Source organism: Periophthalmus magnuspinnatus, chromosome 4, assembly GCF_009829125.3.
Source record: "Periophthalmus magnuspinnatus isolate fPerMag1 chromosome 4, fPerMag1.2.pri, whole genome shotgun sequence".
Lineage (NCBI taxonomy): Eukaryota > Metazoa > Chordata > Actinopteri > Gobiiformes > Gobiidae > Periophthalmus > Periophthalmus magnuspinnatus.
Window position 1 is genome coordinate 16642965 of NC_047129.1, and position 18090 is coordinate 16661054.

The 18090-nt window shown below is 38.4% G+C and overlaps 1 protein-coding gene across 3 annotated transcripts in view; it reads left to right on the forward strand.

Moving 5' to 3' along the window:
* Positions 1-18090, forward strand: part of bcar3 (BCAR3 adaptor protein, NSP family member) — a 106174-nt gene that overhangs the window by 75464 nt on the left and 12620 nt on the right. For all 3 annotated transcript variants that reach the window (XM_055221403.1, XM_033992129.2, XM_055221404.1), the window contains 4 exons: positions 11680-11808; positions 15433-15558; positions 15632-15748; positions 16709-16941. In XM_055221403.1, the coding sequence (XP_055077378.1) occupies positions 11680-11808; positions 15433-15558; positions 15632-15748; positions 16709-16941 (605 nt within the window). The remainder of the gene's footprint in view (positions 1-11679; positions 11809-15432; positions 15559-15631; positions 15749-16708; positions 16942-18090) is intronic.

The window sequence follows — 18090 nt, forward strand, 5'->3', positions numbered from 1 at the left end:
CCCTTTGACATTCAGTGAGGACAACACACTCTTTAAATGTCACTGTAAACTGCCTGACCTCCGGATCACTGAGATTAAGATACATTATGAACGAAAACACTAGCAACAGAAGCAAAAGCAGTGAAAATAACCAGTCTGTTTTCATCATTGAGACATGACGTCACACAAAATGAGGGGTCAAACTAAGTCCAGTCTCCACAGTGATCTCACGTCTTCTCACAACATTTGGTTCAGAAAACTACAATTATATGTAAAGTAATTCCCCAAATCTGTAGGCTTCTGGTGACCCTTTATGGTTTGTTTAATTTAAGATACGGCAGACTTATTTTGAGCTTATATCTGTAATGGGGCAAGACACATTTTGCTCAAACTTCAACATGATTTTGTACCGGTTCTTAAATAAATACGGATCCATTCATTTCTAAAATTATTCAGGAAAGGTCCAGTTTTGTCATTTTGTGTTATTTCAGTATCTGTGCTTGTTCAAATGGGTATCTCGGTTCAATAGTATTAGTATCGATTAGAATCTAGCTGTAGAATTACATAACTCTACCCGTCCTATTCACCTGGTCATCGAAGGTGCTGTGGGCGACGCTATTGCCATTTTTGGTTGTATTATTTTCTATGGGGCCGATCATGGAGAGAGGGAGGGAGAGAGGGATGGAGAAACAGAGAGACAAAGAGAGCAGGGAGCAGGGAGGAAGAGAGGGAGAGACAGAGAGAGGGATAGAGAGACAGAGAGACAGCGAGAGGGATAGAGAGACAGGGAAACACAGTGACAGAGAGAGAGAAGGAGAGAGACAGAAAGAGGGATAAAGAAACAGAGAGACATAGAGAGAAAGAGAGAGCAGAGAGAGAGGGAAAGAGTGACAGAGAGACATAGAGAGAGCAAGGGGGGCAGAGAGAAAGAGAGAGAGAGAGGGATAAATAGACAGAGAGACATAGAGAGAGTAAGAGAGACAGGGAGAGGGATAGAGAGACAGAGAAACATAGAGAGACAGAAAGAGGGATAGAGAGACAGAGAGAGAAACATATTGAGACACACAGAGAGAGAGAGAGAGGAGGAGACAGAGAGGGATAGAGAGGCAGAGAGACATAGAGAGAGCAAGAGAGAGGGGGCAGAGAGAGGGAGAGAGACAGAGAGAGGGATACAGAGACAGAAACATAGAAAAGCAAGAGAGAGATAGACAGAGAGAGGGGGGACTGAGAGAAAGAGAGAGAGGAAGGGAGGGAGACATAGAGAGGGACAGAGAGACATAGAGGGGGGCAGAGAGAAAGAGAGAGAGAGAGTGAGGGAAAGAGACACAACCCAGGGATAGAGAGACGGGGGTGGAGACAAAGAGGGAGAAAGAGGGGGCAGAGAGAGAGAGAGCAAAAGAAAGAAACACACGGACAAAGAGAGAGAGAGACATAGAGAGAGCAAGTGAGAGAGAGAGAGAGCGAGAGAGAGAGCGAAAGAGAGAGAGAAAGAGAGAGAGAGAAGCGTCCATTGTGAAAACGTCCAATGTGACCATTTCTGTATAAAATCAAGATAAAACAGCAGTGTCCTGTCACAACAGCAGATCTCAAACCAGCGGGCTTCTGGTCATTCTTCATGCTGTGGTTAATTTAGAGACAAACTGTGTTATTTAAAGACATTTTCTTAGTTTCTACTTGATTTTAAAAGTTTGAGAAGCACTGCAACACATCAAAAACTGCTGAACCAGATCTGGAGCAGCCAATTAGAACGATTATGTGCTTTGGTACTAATTATAGTCATCACAAGTCTTATGTAGTTCTTGTGTTTGTGAAAAGCTTCAATGCGTGACACTAGGGCTGTGTGATGTGCCAAAAAACATGTTATTTGAATGTTATGGTTCTTATGAAAAGCAAATATATAGGACTTTAAATAACATAAGTAAACATTTTAAGTATCTGTACTTTAAGTGCATTTTAAGAGGATACTTTACTTTTACTTCACTACATTTGAGAGCAGTATCTGTACTTTCCACTCCACTACATTTTTTTAACAGGACTGAAAAGTAAAAGTATTTTTTATTATTGTTTGAGACCTGCTGAAAAGGCTGAGAGGTTTATTTTTCACGTGTTCATAATTTGGGCAAACAAAAACATACAATAAAAACAGCTTGAAAAGAAAATATTTACACTCAAAATGATCCAAGAGAGAAAGAGCCAGAGAGAAGGAGGGCAGAGAGAAAGGGATTGAGAGAGATAGGAAGGGAGAGTGACAAAGAGAGGAATAGAGAGACAGAGAGACATAGTGAGAGCAAGAGAGAAAGAGAGACAGAGAGAGTGATAGAGAGAGAGAGAGAGAGAGAGAGACAGAGAGACGGGAAGGGGGGTCTGACAGAGGAAGAAAGACACAGGTGATTTGAGAGAAATAGAGAGGGAGGGAGAGAAAAGAAAGAGGGATAGAAAAGAGAGACAGAGACACAGACAGAGCAAGAGAGAGAGACAGAGGGGGGCAGAGAGAAAGAGAGAGAGAAGGAGGGAGAGAGACAGAGAGAGAGCAAGACAGGGAGAGACAAAGAGAAAGAGGGAGAGAGGGAGAGCTTCAGGCTTTCAATGATAAGTCGATATAATATTTATCGTGACAGACCTGCCGTTGTGTCCTCAGGCAAGACACTTAAGCCGCCTCGCCCCCAGTGTCTGTGTGCTGGTGAGTGATTCCTTGATGTAAAGCGATTCGGGTGCCTTTAAGGTGGAAAAGCGCTGTATAAAAACATGACCATTCCCCATTACATGCCAGCCCTAAACACAGCGTTCAAACGTGCCCCAGAGACGTAAAGAAAGACGCTCGTAAACAGGAAAGGAGTGGACCATGTTCTGCTGTACTTCTGAGAGGCTTTGATCATCACAAACACCTCAGGGATTCAGTGTCTCTAGATGTTTATCACTGTGAAGGAATACGCTGTTTTTTGAGTATTGCAGACGATTTCATAAGCCCGTCTGGAAAGGCACAAAGCCGTAACTACATTTCCATCTCGGGCCCTGCACTTTGACAGTTTGCATTCATTGTGTCAGTTGCGCCTTCCCTTGTGAAGAATGGAAAGGAACAGAGTCAGCTGTTAATACAATGGGACCTGCCTCCACTTAGCTGGTGCTGCCTGAATAATTATAAAAGAACTGAAATAACAATTTTGTTAATAAATGACAAGGGCTGCTGTTGTTTGGGTAATTCAAAGTAAAAAATATAAGTCTTTTTAAGGACAAATCTTGCTCACACTTAAGTTTAGACTACTACAAACCTGACTGAAAACTCACCTCTTCTCCCTGGCATTTAATACAAGTTCAACAGGATATCTTGGTGTTTTATTGTTCTTTTCCTATGTATCGTGTTATCTGTATTTTGTTTTCTGTTTACTTTGTGATGTACTTTGGGAGCTGAAGTTGTCTTAAATATGTTGCATAAATAAAATTGAATTGAAGGTATGTTATTCATGTTTAGTTTAGAAGTTAATATTTCATACTTCTCTCAGGTTAGTCTATAAATCCTAAAATTGCAAATATAATCACAATTGCAATTCTTTTCTAAAAAAAAAAGAGCAGAGTAAGGTGTATCAGAGCATTTTCGGTTTGAAAGAACAACTGTACCTAAATATGCAGGGTTTGTCTGTTAAATTTGTGCGAATGAAACAAAACACAACGCCAGGTATGTTTGTGATGAGGAAACAACATTATAACATAGCTCAGAGAATATCATCTTATGGGCCCTTTAACATCTAAAAACACTAGTCTTGGGCTTGTGAGTTGTGTCCTATGTCAGCACACATGGGATTATAATGTGTTGGGAGAGGAGCCTAAAGCATTATAATTTTAAAGGGGTCAACCATCACATTAGAGGACACAAAGGACAAAGAGCTTAGACCAGTGTCTCCTGATTGGTCAGCTGCAGCTAAGACGATTGTCCATACAACAAATAGGATGTCCAGATATGCAATAGAAATCTAACAAAAATCCAACAGAAATCCACATACAGGAAATGCCTTTTACAGTGTTCCCCCTGTGGCTCTGGGGTAGTACAACAGAATGGCACAATACAAGAAAAAAAACATAAGGAAGCTAAGTAATTAAAGGTCCGCTCTGTAATTTGCCTGGTGGGAGATGCAGCACCTGCTCTTATCCATGGAGATGTTATTATTATGCCCAGAATGTGTGTGTGTCCACAATAAGCCTTTAAATTAATCTATGTTACATTTATTTAATTACAGGTGTTTTTATTGCTAGAAATACATTGAAAAACATGCATCCTCACTGTAAGATTATTTTAGTTAATGCAATACTATGGAACACGCGAAGCAAACTATAATCTATATATAATGTATTTAAATGTTTTTTATTTTATTTTATTTTTAGAAACCGGATACTTTTGTTAATGTGTTCTTAGTAAAGTATGAATTGAATCTCCATGGTAACAGCACGTGGTGGACTCTCCAACAGAAAGGTTACATAATACATCTTTAAAGAACCAAAGTCTTCATATAGGGCACACTAGGATTTTCAAAAGTAGCAGAAACCAGATACGAATCAATACTAAAACTAGTATCAAGACTAGAATAGGTATCGATACTAAAAAAGTCACATTCACAGGACAGAAATGAACCTTTTCTGAATATCTTTAGAATGATCTTGAGCTGTATCAGAACAAGTATAAGACACATAGACCAGTATACACCCATGGACCACTATGAAACCTACCTGGACACTGAGAGATTACACAGGTATAAGGCCACATGGGAATATAAAAGAAAGTACTACTATTTAATGCTGAAAATCACATTCTATTGTCTGAAGAAAGTGTTTTTTATTATCAGAATCGGAAATGAGTGTCAAGTCTATTCCTTGGTATCGAAATCGAGTTTGAACCAGGGCCTACACTTAGCACATAGATGTCAGTTGTAATGAGATAATCAATCTCGCCTTTAAACATGGATCTGTTCTTAATGGCAGATGAACAGGGCCTAGGAGGACAGTTAAATCAATGCAGATGCCCCGGGATGTGTTTGAGCGGTCCAACTGTAACTGTCCTGCCATTACACTGCCCTTCACCTCAGCTCAAGAACTATCAAAGTATCTGGCAACTTCTCATACACGTCTCTATGCACGATCAGGCCAAGGGCTAGCTGGAATAGCTTCAGGTGAAAGTGAAGTAGCAGTTCCTCTTGAATCTTTTATGTAACATATGTTCAGACGACAGTGTGTCCTTTAATCGAGGTTATGCAGATGACATCACAACCTCTGGGACTGTATTAGCGAGTGGCAACATTTTATCAGCAAAATGAGTCTTGCCCCAGTTCAGATCTATTTTATCAGTAGCTCTTGAAGTCAAAATAAGACCGCTGTGTACTGTACTGCATCTAATTATAGGCAAGGCAAGTTTATTTGGATGGCACAATTCGTACACAAAGTAATTCAAAGTGCTTTACAGAATAAGGAAATAAAGTAAGAATTATAAGCCATTTCATTGTCCGATAATCACAATAGGCACAGCGTGATTAGCATGCTAGTTGTTGTCAGCTTTACCGTGACAGCGAAAATTTGCTCTGGTCTCTGGAAGTTGAGAAAAGTGCTGATAAACTCATCGATTATACAGATGACGTCATAACCTTTGGAACTGTATTAGTGAGTGGCAAATGTATATGAGAGTCAGTGGTGATGTAATGTGAGTGTGAGTAATGACCTTTTCTCCTGTAAAAGCTCTAAACACATCTAAAATGTGAAAGAGCTGCTACAATCTGATAGTAAATATTAAAGTCTACAACTCTGCTAAATATTTAGTCTGTATCTGGCATCTAAAACAAGAAAATCAAGCCAACAGTCGTTTAAAACCATTTAGCTAAACCACAGAAAACAGAGACATTGCAGGCTACGTTTAGATTTATCACTGATACAGACTCTGGATCAGACACAGCTGAACTGAACCTTTCTGAGGAAATATTGAGGAAATAATTATAGTGGTGAAAAAAAATGAGTAAATAAAAAGCAAATAAACACATTTTGTCTGTTACGCTGCTCACAATCCTGCCTCGGTGCCTCTCAGTTTGGATGTTTTAGACATTTTTCAGATAAATTATGTCACTGCATAATCTCTATATCTGTGTACTTGATGGTTACACTTAGGGCCGTGTAATATGTAAATAATATGCATCTAGTTCAAAACCCCAAAACCAAAGTTCATACTGTTGTTGTGTCTTGGGGCAAGACACTTCACCTACTTTGTTTTATGAATCCAGTCGTGTGAATGTGGTAGTTGGGAGTGCCACCAGATCACAAGACTGAAGCTTTACTTACTACGTTATTATGCACAGTGTAACTAATTCTGAGTATCTGTATTCCGGTACAGTTACAGTTACTTTTCTAAAATCGAAGGACTACGTGGCGATATTTGATCACACAGTTTAAGCTTTGTTGCTCAACTGCTCAAAATAAGTGAGAAAAATACAAAACGCGCTTTTTTGGAATTTGTCTTCTCTAACTAGTGACAGTAAATGCATTTTTACACTTTATTTTAAATGCAACTCAATGTAAAAGTATTGTAAGTTTGCAGAATACAGTACTCTTATTGACCCATGTGTCAGAGTGTGTTACAAAATACCATTTTAATGCAGGTATTCCATATTTTGTAACTAAATGCATGTTGAAAGGATTCTTCCCATCACTGATTTTGCACCCATCTCTGCAGGTAGGTTGAAGGTTGATGATTTTGTGGATTATTACTTTATTATCTGGCGACAGTAGCTCAGTTGGGAGAGCGTTTGTCCAGCTTTTGAGTCAAAGGTTTACATTTAGCATTTTGTACCATGCAAATACTAGCATCTGAATACTGCTGCTGTATAATGTGCTGACTCAGAAACACTTAATAATCGTAATACTTTAATTTCACACACAAGTCATTGTTTGCTTTGGATGACATGTGACTTCTTGACTCATTCATGAAACCAGTAGTAAACATGAGCTCACGTTAAGCCGTAGTGACAGAGAGGAATCATAGTACTGAGTGCCGTAGTCACCGAAGCTGCCACAGTGATGACCTCATCCTGCAGGCTCTTAACACGACCGCCAGTAAAAGAATGGATGATGCCCACTTTCATATTTATTCTCATCGCGCCTTCTCTTAAATATTACATTCGTCTGATTCATCTGCATAATCCATTTGTTTCTCTCTTGTGCCTTTGTCGACTTTGCATTTGTTTATCCGTTGCCCTACACTGCTCTGTCCATCATCTCTGTTGGCATGGTGACAGCAGATGTAAAAAGCGCACTTACTGTAGAACGAATCGATAAAAATAAAAAGAAACGCCAGTATTATTATATTAAATGGGTTTATCAGTTCAGTCACATGGTTTTAAACAGAAACCAGTCTCTGCATTGAGCTGAATGAGCCACTGCAGAGGATCCGTACATGAGTGACAGCGACTCAGTGGTCAGATCCAGTGGCCTACAGGTTGATGGAGCGATTCCAGCTCTTACAAATGAATCCTGCTGTTGTGTCATTGAGCAAGACACTTAACCCACCTCACCCTACGTGAATGGGTGAGTGATACCTGAATGTAAAGTGCCTTGTTTTTCAAAATTCAAGTACCGTAATACGCATTTCTATTGTATATTTGACCTGATTATGTGTTAAATTTGTTCTAGCGGGATTGGATTAACATAGCACACATAAAACAGGAAGAATAAAAAAGGAACCAAGGAACACAATCTTTTTAAAGCAGTGGGTCCATAGATTCTGTCATTTCCAATTCCACAAGGCTGAGGCTCAATGTATTTGAAGAGTTGAAGTGTAAGTGAAGTGTGACGTGGCTTTGTGGCTTAATGAACAGAGCCTTTGGGGACCGAGCCTTCGCTGCCGCCCCCGCCACCCCCCTCCCGCACCCTCCAGAACTCACTCCCACAATCCATCAGGAACTTGAACTCATCGGAGCACTTCAAATCCCGTCTTAAAACTCACCTGTTCAATTTGGCATTTCCCTCATGATTTCCACCATTGTCTTTGAGTGTAAAAAAAAAAAAAAAAACACTATATAAGTCCGACGTATTGTTATTATTGAAGCTGTTATACCTGAACTAAAAGATCCTCAACTTGTATCCAGATCTAGCACTGACAATCATTCAGAAGCACCAACTTTAAAATTAAAGGTGCAATACATAACTTTTCAGCTGGAGGTTCTACTGTCAACTGCTTGCCTCCATTCAGATGCTATTGCTTTGCCTGGAATGTTCCCCAGTATAGCGTTAAGTTTATCAATCTGTATTCTGTGTCTGTTTAAAGGTCCTATATTACACAAAATTGACTATTATGAACTTTTAGTCATGTTTTAATGCTGTTACCTCCTCATAAACATACCCACAGTTGTGTTTTGTTTCATTCACACGTGTTTGAGTAAGAGTCTGTCTACATCGCCAAAGCCCAAAATGCTCTGTTCCACTTTATGATGTCATGAGGTGGTAGTTTTCAAGATAACAGCTACCTCTAGGGGCTGAAATTATCCAAATGATTCTGGTGAAGGTGCATGGAGTTTAAAAACACAATGGAGCGTTTCCTGTATTACTGCATGACATCACAAGGTGGAACAGAGTGTTTTCTGCTTGAGAAATATGCAGGGTTTATGTGTTAAACTTGTGTGAATGAAACAAAACTCAACTCCGAGCATGTTTTTGATGAGAAAACAACCCCTAGCACACACAAAATTAAATAGTAGTAATACATTCAACTTCCCATTTGCCCTATAACCTTGTGTTTTCAGGTTGTGCTGATAGTATCCTTGAATAACAGGAAAAACACGCTGCTGTTACTATAGTTAAGGATAACACGGCCTTGTACTTTGTTTAGAGCCAATATTGTCCGCTGTCTCAAAATGACACTTGCTCTGTTCTGTTTGGACGTAGTTGAAATTCGATCTGAGCGATTCTTGTCCCACGCCGGAGCCGCTGAGACGCAGGGCAGAGGGGTCTATTGTAATGTCTTTACAGAGACATATAGTCCACGTTCTGTGTGTAATGTACTGTAAAGGTTTCAGTTTCATGGGGAGAAGTATTGGCTTTTTTCCATTTGTATGACTATGGATCAATACATGTGTAAGTGCATGGTCTTACTGTTATGGCTTCATGAGACTCATCTGATGGGTCAGGGTTGAAACTTAACCACCTATTACTGTTGAAGAAGTAAAAGAAAAAATCTAAATATATTTACTGTACTAAAAATATATGTACTAATAGAAGGGTCACCATTTGCTTACTTACTGTACATGCATATAACTGTTAGCTTTGTTATTATCCCCTACTACATACTTTACCACAGGGTTCAAAAGTACTGCTGCTGCTACTACTTCTATTACTGCTACTATTACTACTGCTGCCGCTACTCTACTACTACTACTTTTAATACTACTACTATTACTGTTACTACAATAACTACAACTACTACACAGGGTTCAAAAGTACTGCTGCTGCTAGTACTAATATTACTGCTGCTACTACTACTACTACTACTACTACTACTACTGCTACTACTACTACTGCTGCTACTCTACTACTACTACTTTTAGTACTACTACTATTACTGTTACTACAACAACTACAACTACTACATAGGGTTCAAAAGTACTGCTGCTGCTGCTACTACTACTATTACTATTACCACTACTATTACTGTTACTACAACAACAACAACAACATCTACAACAACTACTACTACAACTCCTACTAGTACTATTACTATTACTTCTGCTGCTACTACTACTACTACTACTACTGTTACTACAACAAGTACTACTATTCTTGCTATTACTTCTACTATTACTACTGTTACTCCTACTACTACTATTACTACTACTGTCACTACAACAACTACTATTACTACTATTACTTCTACTACTACTGATGCTACTGCTAATACTACTACTACTACTTACTACTACTACTATTACTACTACTGTTACTTCTATGTTACCACTACATCTGGTTCTCATAGTAGCCTACTCTTCATACAACTATATGACATTGGCATTCATACAAAGAGGAAAAATACATTTGTACTTTCACTTTCATAAATGACTAACTTTTCTCATAAATAAACATCAAATGAATCAATTCAAACAGTTACTGGAAAATCAGAACCTTTCCAAAGTTGCAAAACCCGTTCAAATGTGATGAGTTGAAGGAAATGGTTGCGTAACCCGAGGGCTGTGCGTCAGGTGTAGGTGTGTATGGAGGCAGGGACAGAGCTCGTCCCAGTGCCACAGGTCGGAAACCGCGTGAGACAATGAGGAATACCACACAGGGAAATGTACAAACAATAGGATTCTGTTAAAAGTGAGATGTGGAGTTTATAGTTTATAGTATATATTGTTATGAAGGCAGATCTGAGGAGAGACATGCAGAGACCAAGCAGCTGTGAAGTAAGTTTGCATTTCTGACTGTTGGAAACTTTTTATTTATCAGTCTGGTTGGTGTTGTGAATATGCTGATTTATATCCAAAGATAGGTAGAATTTGGGTAGAAATTGTACTCAAGTAAAAGTACTGGGGGGGGGGGGGTCTGCTGTCCTGGGTCCCAGGTTCTTAGGGGCCCAAAACTGCACTTTGTCCTTATTAATTTGAATTAGAGGACGGCCCATGTGTGACTTCTTGCCCTCCACATTTCTGTTGACGGGCCAGCTTATATTATTAAGTACGAAGTAGTGATCCAAGAAATTGCTTGGAGTAAGTACTCCAAACTTTGATGAGTACTACCAACTTCTATTTATAGTGTTAAAGTTCTTTTATAATCACCGTAAATTTAATCTTTGGCTCGCCTCCAGATGCCACATTGTATTTTTGGCAGCGTTTACCTTGTTATTTTTAGTGTGTTTTGTAAAGTTTGTTTTTCGATTGACCTTTAAGCTAAATGACCTCTCAAAGTAGGCTCTGTTTTGTTTAGTATACCTTCTATCTGCCTAAAATACTGGGACACGTTGAAGCCAGTATGAACACTATGAAACATAACTGACCGAAGAGGACTGGACGTTCTTGATTTGTAACTGACAACACGTCGGGTTTTGTTTATTATGAAATACCAGTTCTTTGTTTTTTGCTCAGCTGTGCACGTGGCTAAAGTCTTGGCTCACTTTAAATTTAACGACAAGGATGTCCAGGAGCAAAATATGATTATTGTTAGAAAAAACATCAAAATTTTACAATGTCAATGAACAAAACTGTGAAATCCTGTCTAATACTGTCCAATAGATCATTGTTCCTTCAGAATATGACTAGGATTAAACCAAAACTGAACAAGGTCTAGATCAGGGACTGAACCAGGTCTAAACCAGATTTAAAGAAAGACTAAATCAGGAGTAAAGTAAGACTGAACCAACACTGGAACAGGACTCAACCAGGACTTGAAGAGGGACTGAACTAGGACAAGAACAGGGACTGAACCAGGACTGAACCAGATAAAACGTACTTCATATTTAGTTTTTGCTCTTTTGATGTATAGATGCATTGAAATAACTTATATATGTTACTTATACTATGTTACTTATACACTTACATGGTTGTTAGGATTATATTTTGACTCTGTAATTATCATTGAACTGGATAATCTTGACATCACCTGATTGTTCATGACCTGTTGGAGATACTAAACACACAGGTTGATGCTTATAATTCAATGCTTATAATTTGTATTTTTCTCTTGCAGTTCTCAAGAGACCAGTTCATTTTGGACTGTCCTCCAGAGAAGCTTCGGCGAGAGCTGGAGGAGGAGCTGAAGATGAACGGAGATGAGCCCAGGAGCCATGCATGGTACCACGGAGCCATACCCAGACAGGTAACACACGCATGTACTACAGAGCCATACATACAGAGGTAACAAACTCATGTACCACGGAGCCATACGGAGACACACGCATGTACTACAGAGCCATACTCAGACAGGTAACACACTCATGTACTACAGAGCCATACGGAGACACACTCATGTACTACAGAGCCATACATACAGGGGTAACACACTCATGTACCACGGAGCCATACGGAGACACGCTCATGTACCACGGAGCCATACTCTGTATTTTAAAGATCCTATATTATGCAAAATGTACTCATGTGAGCTTTAAACCAAATTAGAATACCTCCTCAAAAACAGACCTGGAGTTGTGTTTTGTTTCATTCACACATGTTTGAGTAACACTTTATTTTTAGTCTGTCTACATCTCCAAAGCTCAAAATGCTCTGTTCCACCTTGTGATGTCATGAAGCGGTAGTTTTCAAGTCAATAGCTCCTTTTACCTTTAGTTCAGTAGAGATTGGCAATTCCAGAGCTGAAATTATCCAAATGATTCTAGTGAAGGTGTATAGAGTTTAAAAACACAGTGGAGCACTTCCTGTATTACCACATGACATCACAAGGTGGAAAAAGGCATTTTCTGCTTGAGAGAAGAGCTTAGCCTAAACATGCAGGGTTTGTGTGTTAAACATGTGTGAATGAAACAAAACACAACTCCAGACAGCGTAATATGGGCCCTCTAATAGAAACATTGTGTTGTGCCTGTAGTTAAGACTTCCACACACATTGTCTGAAATGCACATAATTATATATTGATTATATATTATTGTATTAGTTTATCAGTTCATATTTCAGTCTCTCAAATGTTAATGCCCATGAAGTTCTTATACAATACAATATACAGCCAGAACAGAACTGTACATTTAAACATAATCTTAACTTATTATTATTATTATTATTATTATTATTATTATTAGTAGTAGTAGTAGTAGTAGTAGTAGTAGTAGTAGTAGTAGTAGTAGTAGTAGTAGTAGTAGTAGTAGTATTGTTATTATTATTATCATTATTATTAATATTATCATTATTATTATTATTATTATCGTTTAATTAATCCCGACGTTCCTCCTTCACACTGCACTGGTCTGAACAGTCACCAGTCCCTCCCTTCAGCTTGGAGTCAAACTAGTCCAACCAGATCCCAGGTGTCATTAGTGTTTACAAGTTTAAAAATTACTACTTCACACACTGAGCTCTTTCTGAAAAAGTGAGGAACAAAAGGCAGTGTTGGCAGCCCTGAGAACTACTTTTTAAATGTGTTTGTGTTGTACAAGAGAGATTTAATGAGGGAAATGGACTATAATGCACAATTCTGAGAGAAAGAGAAAAAAAAAAAAAATCTGCAGTTGCGTAGGGATTCTTAATGTTTTCCAATTAAGATTCAGTTTTGTAGAGCACATTTCAAACACATTAGCATGAGAGAAAATACTTGAATGTGTTGATAAAAAGTTGGTAGGACTTGTTGTTTACAGAGGACTATCTCTTGCTTGATAAATGCAGTCATTTTTATTTGAAAATCACTTTGACATGTTATTAAGTCATCATAACACATTTTGAAACGCGATATATCGGTACAGAAATAGTCAACTTGTTCCAGAAGTTGCCATGGGCGCCGCCATTGTCATTTGGGTTGTATTATTTTGTATGAGGCTGCCGATTTTAACAGCAAATAAGTTTTACGGGGACTACAGAGCTGTTTTAAAGCCTCTCAGAGAATCGTGAAGTGTTGACTTGTTGGCACACATTAATTTGCCATTGAAAAGAATGGGATTCCCTCTTAACCGAAAGAAAAACGCAAAGAAAGTGCCGTTTGGAGCATTTTTAGGTAAAAGTGGGCGGGGCCGAATAAGGTCAATGCTGCGATAAAAGATAATATTGAAACTACTCTATGCAGCTGATACAATATAACAACAATAATACAATATAATCCCCGTAAATAATTTTTAAATAGGCTGAAAGGTCTGAGCTAAAACAAATAAAACAAATACAAATGAACCAATAATTAGACATAGAAGATACTTATTCCACCATCTGCAGCTCAAAACTTACTGTATTACAACAAAATCCCCCCATTTTTATAAAGAAAATGTACACACGATAAATACTGACCCCCAAAATATATAGTTTCAGCCGTCATATACTGAACGATATGTCGATATAAAGGGTGTCTCTTTGTCTCTTTAGAATTGAAAACATTTATTATAAAGGCAATTGAAAAGATATCTTAATCAGACTTGTTCTATTGCACAAAGCTCATCAAGACAGTACTGGATTTCTTGCCATGTTCGCTGTAGCAGAGCCTCATCAGTTGTTGCAGTCGCGCCTGTTATCTTTTGCTTTAGTTCAGTAATGTCCCGTGTCTTTTAACATAGCCCTGTAGAACCCACGATACACGCTGTGCCTTCTCTTGAGGAGGAGACATTTCTTAGGGGTTTATTTAAAAGGATGTGTCTTTAATCAACAGGATGCTTGACATACAAAAATGCAATGTGATTAAAACTTGTGTAACCACTGAGTACAATATAACAAAACTAATTAAGATATCTTATCAAATGCCTTTGTAATTAAATTTTAAAACTGAAAAATTGTAAAGAGTCACCCTGTACTATTTATCATGACAGGTCTAAAGGCTATTTTGTTTCAATTGTGTGATATTGTGTGGCCCAAATTTACATGCTTCATTATTTCACAGTTTCACATCACAGTTTATTGCGTGTAAGACACAGACAGTATTTCGAGGCAGAAGGAGGAGGGCGACCCTGTGCACTGCATGTGAAAGTCCACCAAGATCTAATCACTTTTAATAAGCTGCTTCCTCCGACTAAACCAAACCATTACAGGCTATACAAACACACACTTAATTAAAGTCTATGTGAGACAGAGCTATGACTGTGAGATGGAAATAGACTCTACAACACAAGTCTGCATAGTTCATCCTGTGCTAAAAGTTGTGTAAGGTGTGACATTAGACTGGCCTGTTTTCAGTTGTGTATCGATTCAGTCACATGACGCGTTTTAGCGATGCAGTGCAAAAGTCAAGTCAAAGCTCTGTTCAAGTGAGAAAGGCTGTGAGACCAAACCAAAGCAAAACATGTTTATGATGAAAAAGTACAGGAAATACAAGATAAGAATAAGCGAGTGCTCCACCATTTGGTTGTCTGCATGGAGGTGTCATTGCTTTGATTGGGATATTCCACAGTATGGCATTAAACATAAATTGCAGTTATTTATTGCATTTGTTTGTATTGCTAACCAAAAATCTTTGTAAAAAAAAATCATGTATTCAAATTATGAGTGGGGTCACCTCTTCACGGACCTGTACCTTGGCTTAGTTGTACCACCTACTTGTCTCCACATAGAGGTAGATATTTAATGACATACTGTGGAATATTTCTGGCAAATGTGTAACATAAGCAGGCGGCGGACCCTTTTGCATTTACTGCGGCATTTACTCCTCCTGTATAAATGTAATTGCTGCTGGCCCAGTGCTAATATTGAAGGACAGTATTATAAACGCTTTCATCATTAATTTAGATGAAATATTAGGCCTATCTAAAAATAACATGAGTGTAATAAAATATGCTTATCAGATTTGTTTTACTGTTTAAGGTCTCAGAAAACCTGGTGCAGCGAGATGGAGACTTCCTCGTTCGTGATTCACTGTCGAGTCCAGGGAGTTACGTCATGACCTGCCAATGGAGAAACGCTGCTCAGCACTTTAAAATTAATAAGAAGGTATACGGCTCCAAGTTACCATGGAAACCAACAGTTGCTTTTGTATTCTCTTAACACAATTTGTTTTTTTTAGGTTGTGATGTTGAATGAAGCTTATTCCAGAGTGGAGTACCGTCTGGATAAAGAAGGATTTGACAGCGTCCCTGCACTTATAAGATACTACGTCGGCAACAGAAAACCCGTCTCACAGGTCAGAGAGTCCCCAGGAGAAGTTTGGGGTGACAACTAGTTATGTGTGATCGACTTTGAGCAAACACTGCACAGTAAAGTCTATTTTAAGTGAAAATATAAAATACATATAGATATAACTAAAGGTACACTATCTAAATTTTCAGGTAGAGAGTTCGCCACATGCTTGTCTTTCCTGGAATGTTCCACTCAATGGCATTAAACTGATGTGTCTTGTTTTATTATATTACATATGTTTTACTTACTGATAAAAACTTTGAAAAACATGCACTCTTACAATAAGTGTCCACGCCTTTCCACAGTTTGACCTGTAACTTGACTTGGTGGTGTGACCTGCTGACTCTGTGGAGATGCATAGATTTAATGCCATACTCTGGAATATTCCAAGCAAGAAGACATCCAGGTGTTGAAAAGTTACATAGTTCACCTGTAAGCAGGATTCAGACTTGTCACAGTTTGGTCCGAATTTATGGCCTTGATTTAGTCACCACTCAGAGAATTTAGCTTCAGTCAAATGGAGCTCAACTAGGCTAGGAGGTAGAGGGGCCAATTTGGAGCCAAGTTGCATATTAGGAACAACCACAAGTATCATAGCAACCAAAGAACCAATCCGGAGTGAGGTTGTTGAACGTAACACCCCTTCCCGCCCGCATGGAGTAGGCGCTTAGCAACGCTGTCAATAAAGCCTGTTGCTAATGCTAGCGGGAGGAACCTCAGGGAAAGAAGCCGCCTGACTTGTCTGTTATTAATGTTCATATCTTGATTTACGGACACAATAGCGAAATAAAAATACCAGGATAATGTAGTGCGGGTCAATACGAACCTTTAAGACCAAAATAACGAGCCTGACAGCAGTAGTTACAGAGAGAGGGGTGACAGTTTTCTAATGTAAAGTGGCTTAGATCCAGAGTCTGGTTTTGATTTGTCGTGTCCAAGTATGAACTCAGACTTTTTTTTACAGGTTGTAGGAGCCATTATTTTTCAACCCATCAATCGTGCGCTGCCTCTCCGCTGTATAGAGGAGAAGTACGGACTGTCCAGTAGTCACAGAGAGGCCAGTCTAACCACACAGGACAAGAGGAACCAAAAACGCCTCAGTTTAAACATTACCAATGGACACTCCCACGAGAAACACAACATACACGATATATCACCCGGCAAGGACAACGGCCTGACCAGAGGACACCAGCTCAGGTCTGAATATACTGCAGCACACGCATAATAAGTACGGGTTCAGTGGCGGTGGAAGGTAACATAGTACAACAAGCAGAGTAAAGTACTATACTTAACTAGAATTTTTGGGTATCTGTACTTTACTTAAGTACATTTTACAGTGGATACTTTTACTTTTACTTCACTACATTTGAGAGCAGTATCTGTACTTTCTACTCTACTACATTTTTGAACAGGACAGAAAAGTAAAAGTACTTTTCATATGACTAAAGTTTTGGAGTTCAAGCCTCAGCTTTGAATAAACAAAAATAAATACACAAAATTCATGAGAAAAATTAAGATGCATATTGCTGCTGTCGACCAAAACATGTATAATTTTTTATCAATATTACTACATTTAACACTTGAACAAATTAACAACAAAGTGAAAAAAGCTTGCTTTTAACTCGGGTACTTAAGTACTTTAGCTTATTTTTTATGTGATACTTTTACTTTTACTTAAGTAGCTTTTTACCTCTGTATCTGTACTTTTACTTAAGTAACAAAATTGAGTACTTCACTCACCTCTGGAGTCTAATGATGCTAAAACTGTGACATACTGCTCTTGGCTGTGTAATCCACTTATACCATGATCCCACAAACTTAAAATAGTTCACTTTGAAACCTAAATGTTCAAAGCATCACTTATTTCTGTTTTAGTTGAAGCTAGTCCCTTTTTACCCGTTGCTATGGTAATGCTCACAGCGTAGTGATATAGAACAGTGATTAACAGTTGCCAGAACTACCTGTGAGGTTATACAAAAATAATGCACGGCCGTTAGCATAAGAATTCTCATGGACCATGGTATAATATGTAAGATTTAATTTGCGGAAACAGATACAGATTGTTTTGTCCCAAAGTTTTTTTTTCTTTTTGATACTATATTTTAAGGCTGTAGTCTTGATCAATTATTTCATTGCAATTTTAAGGATTTATATGGGATTGTGGGTTTAATCTGCTTTTTACATACACATACACAGTTCACATTGTGTCCTAGTACTTCTTAGTGTAAAAAGTATCAATACTGTTTAGTACAAATGAGAGGCAGCTAAAACTCATATTGTTATAATGCAGATTTATTTATTTTTTTAATACAGTGAGTTCTTGGGTCTAGTGAGTAATAGAAATGA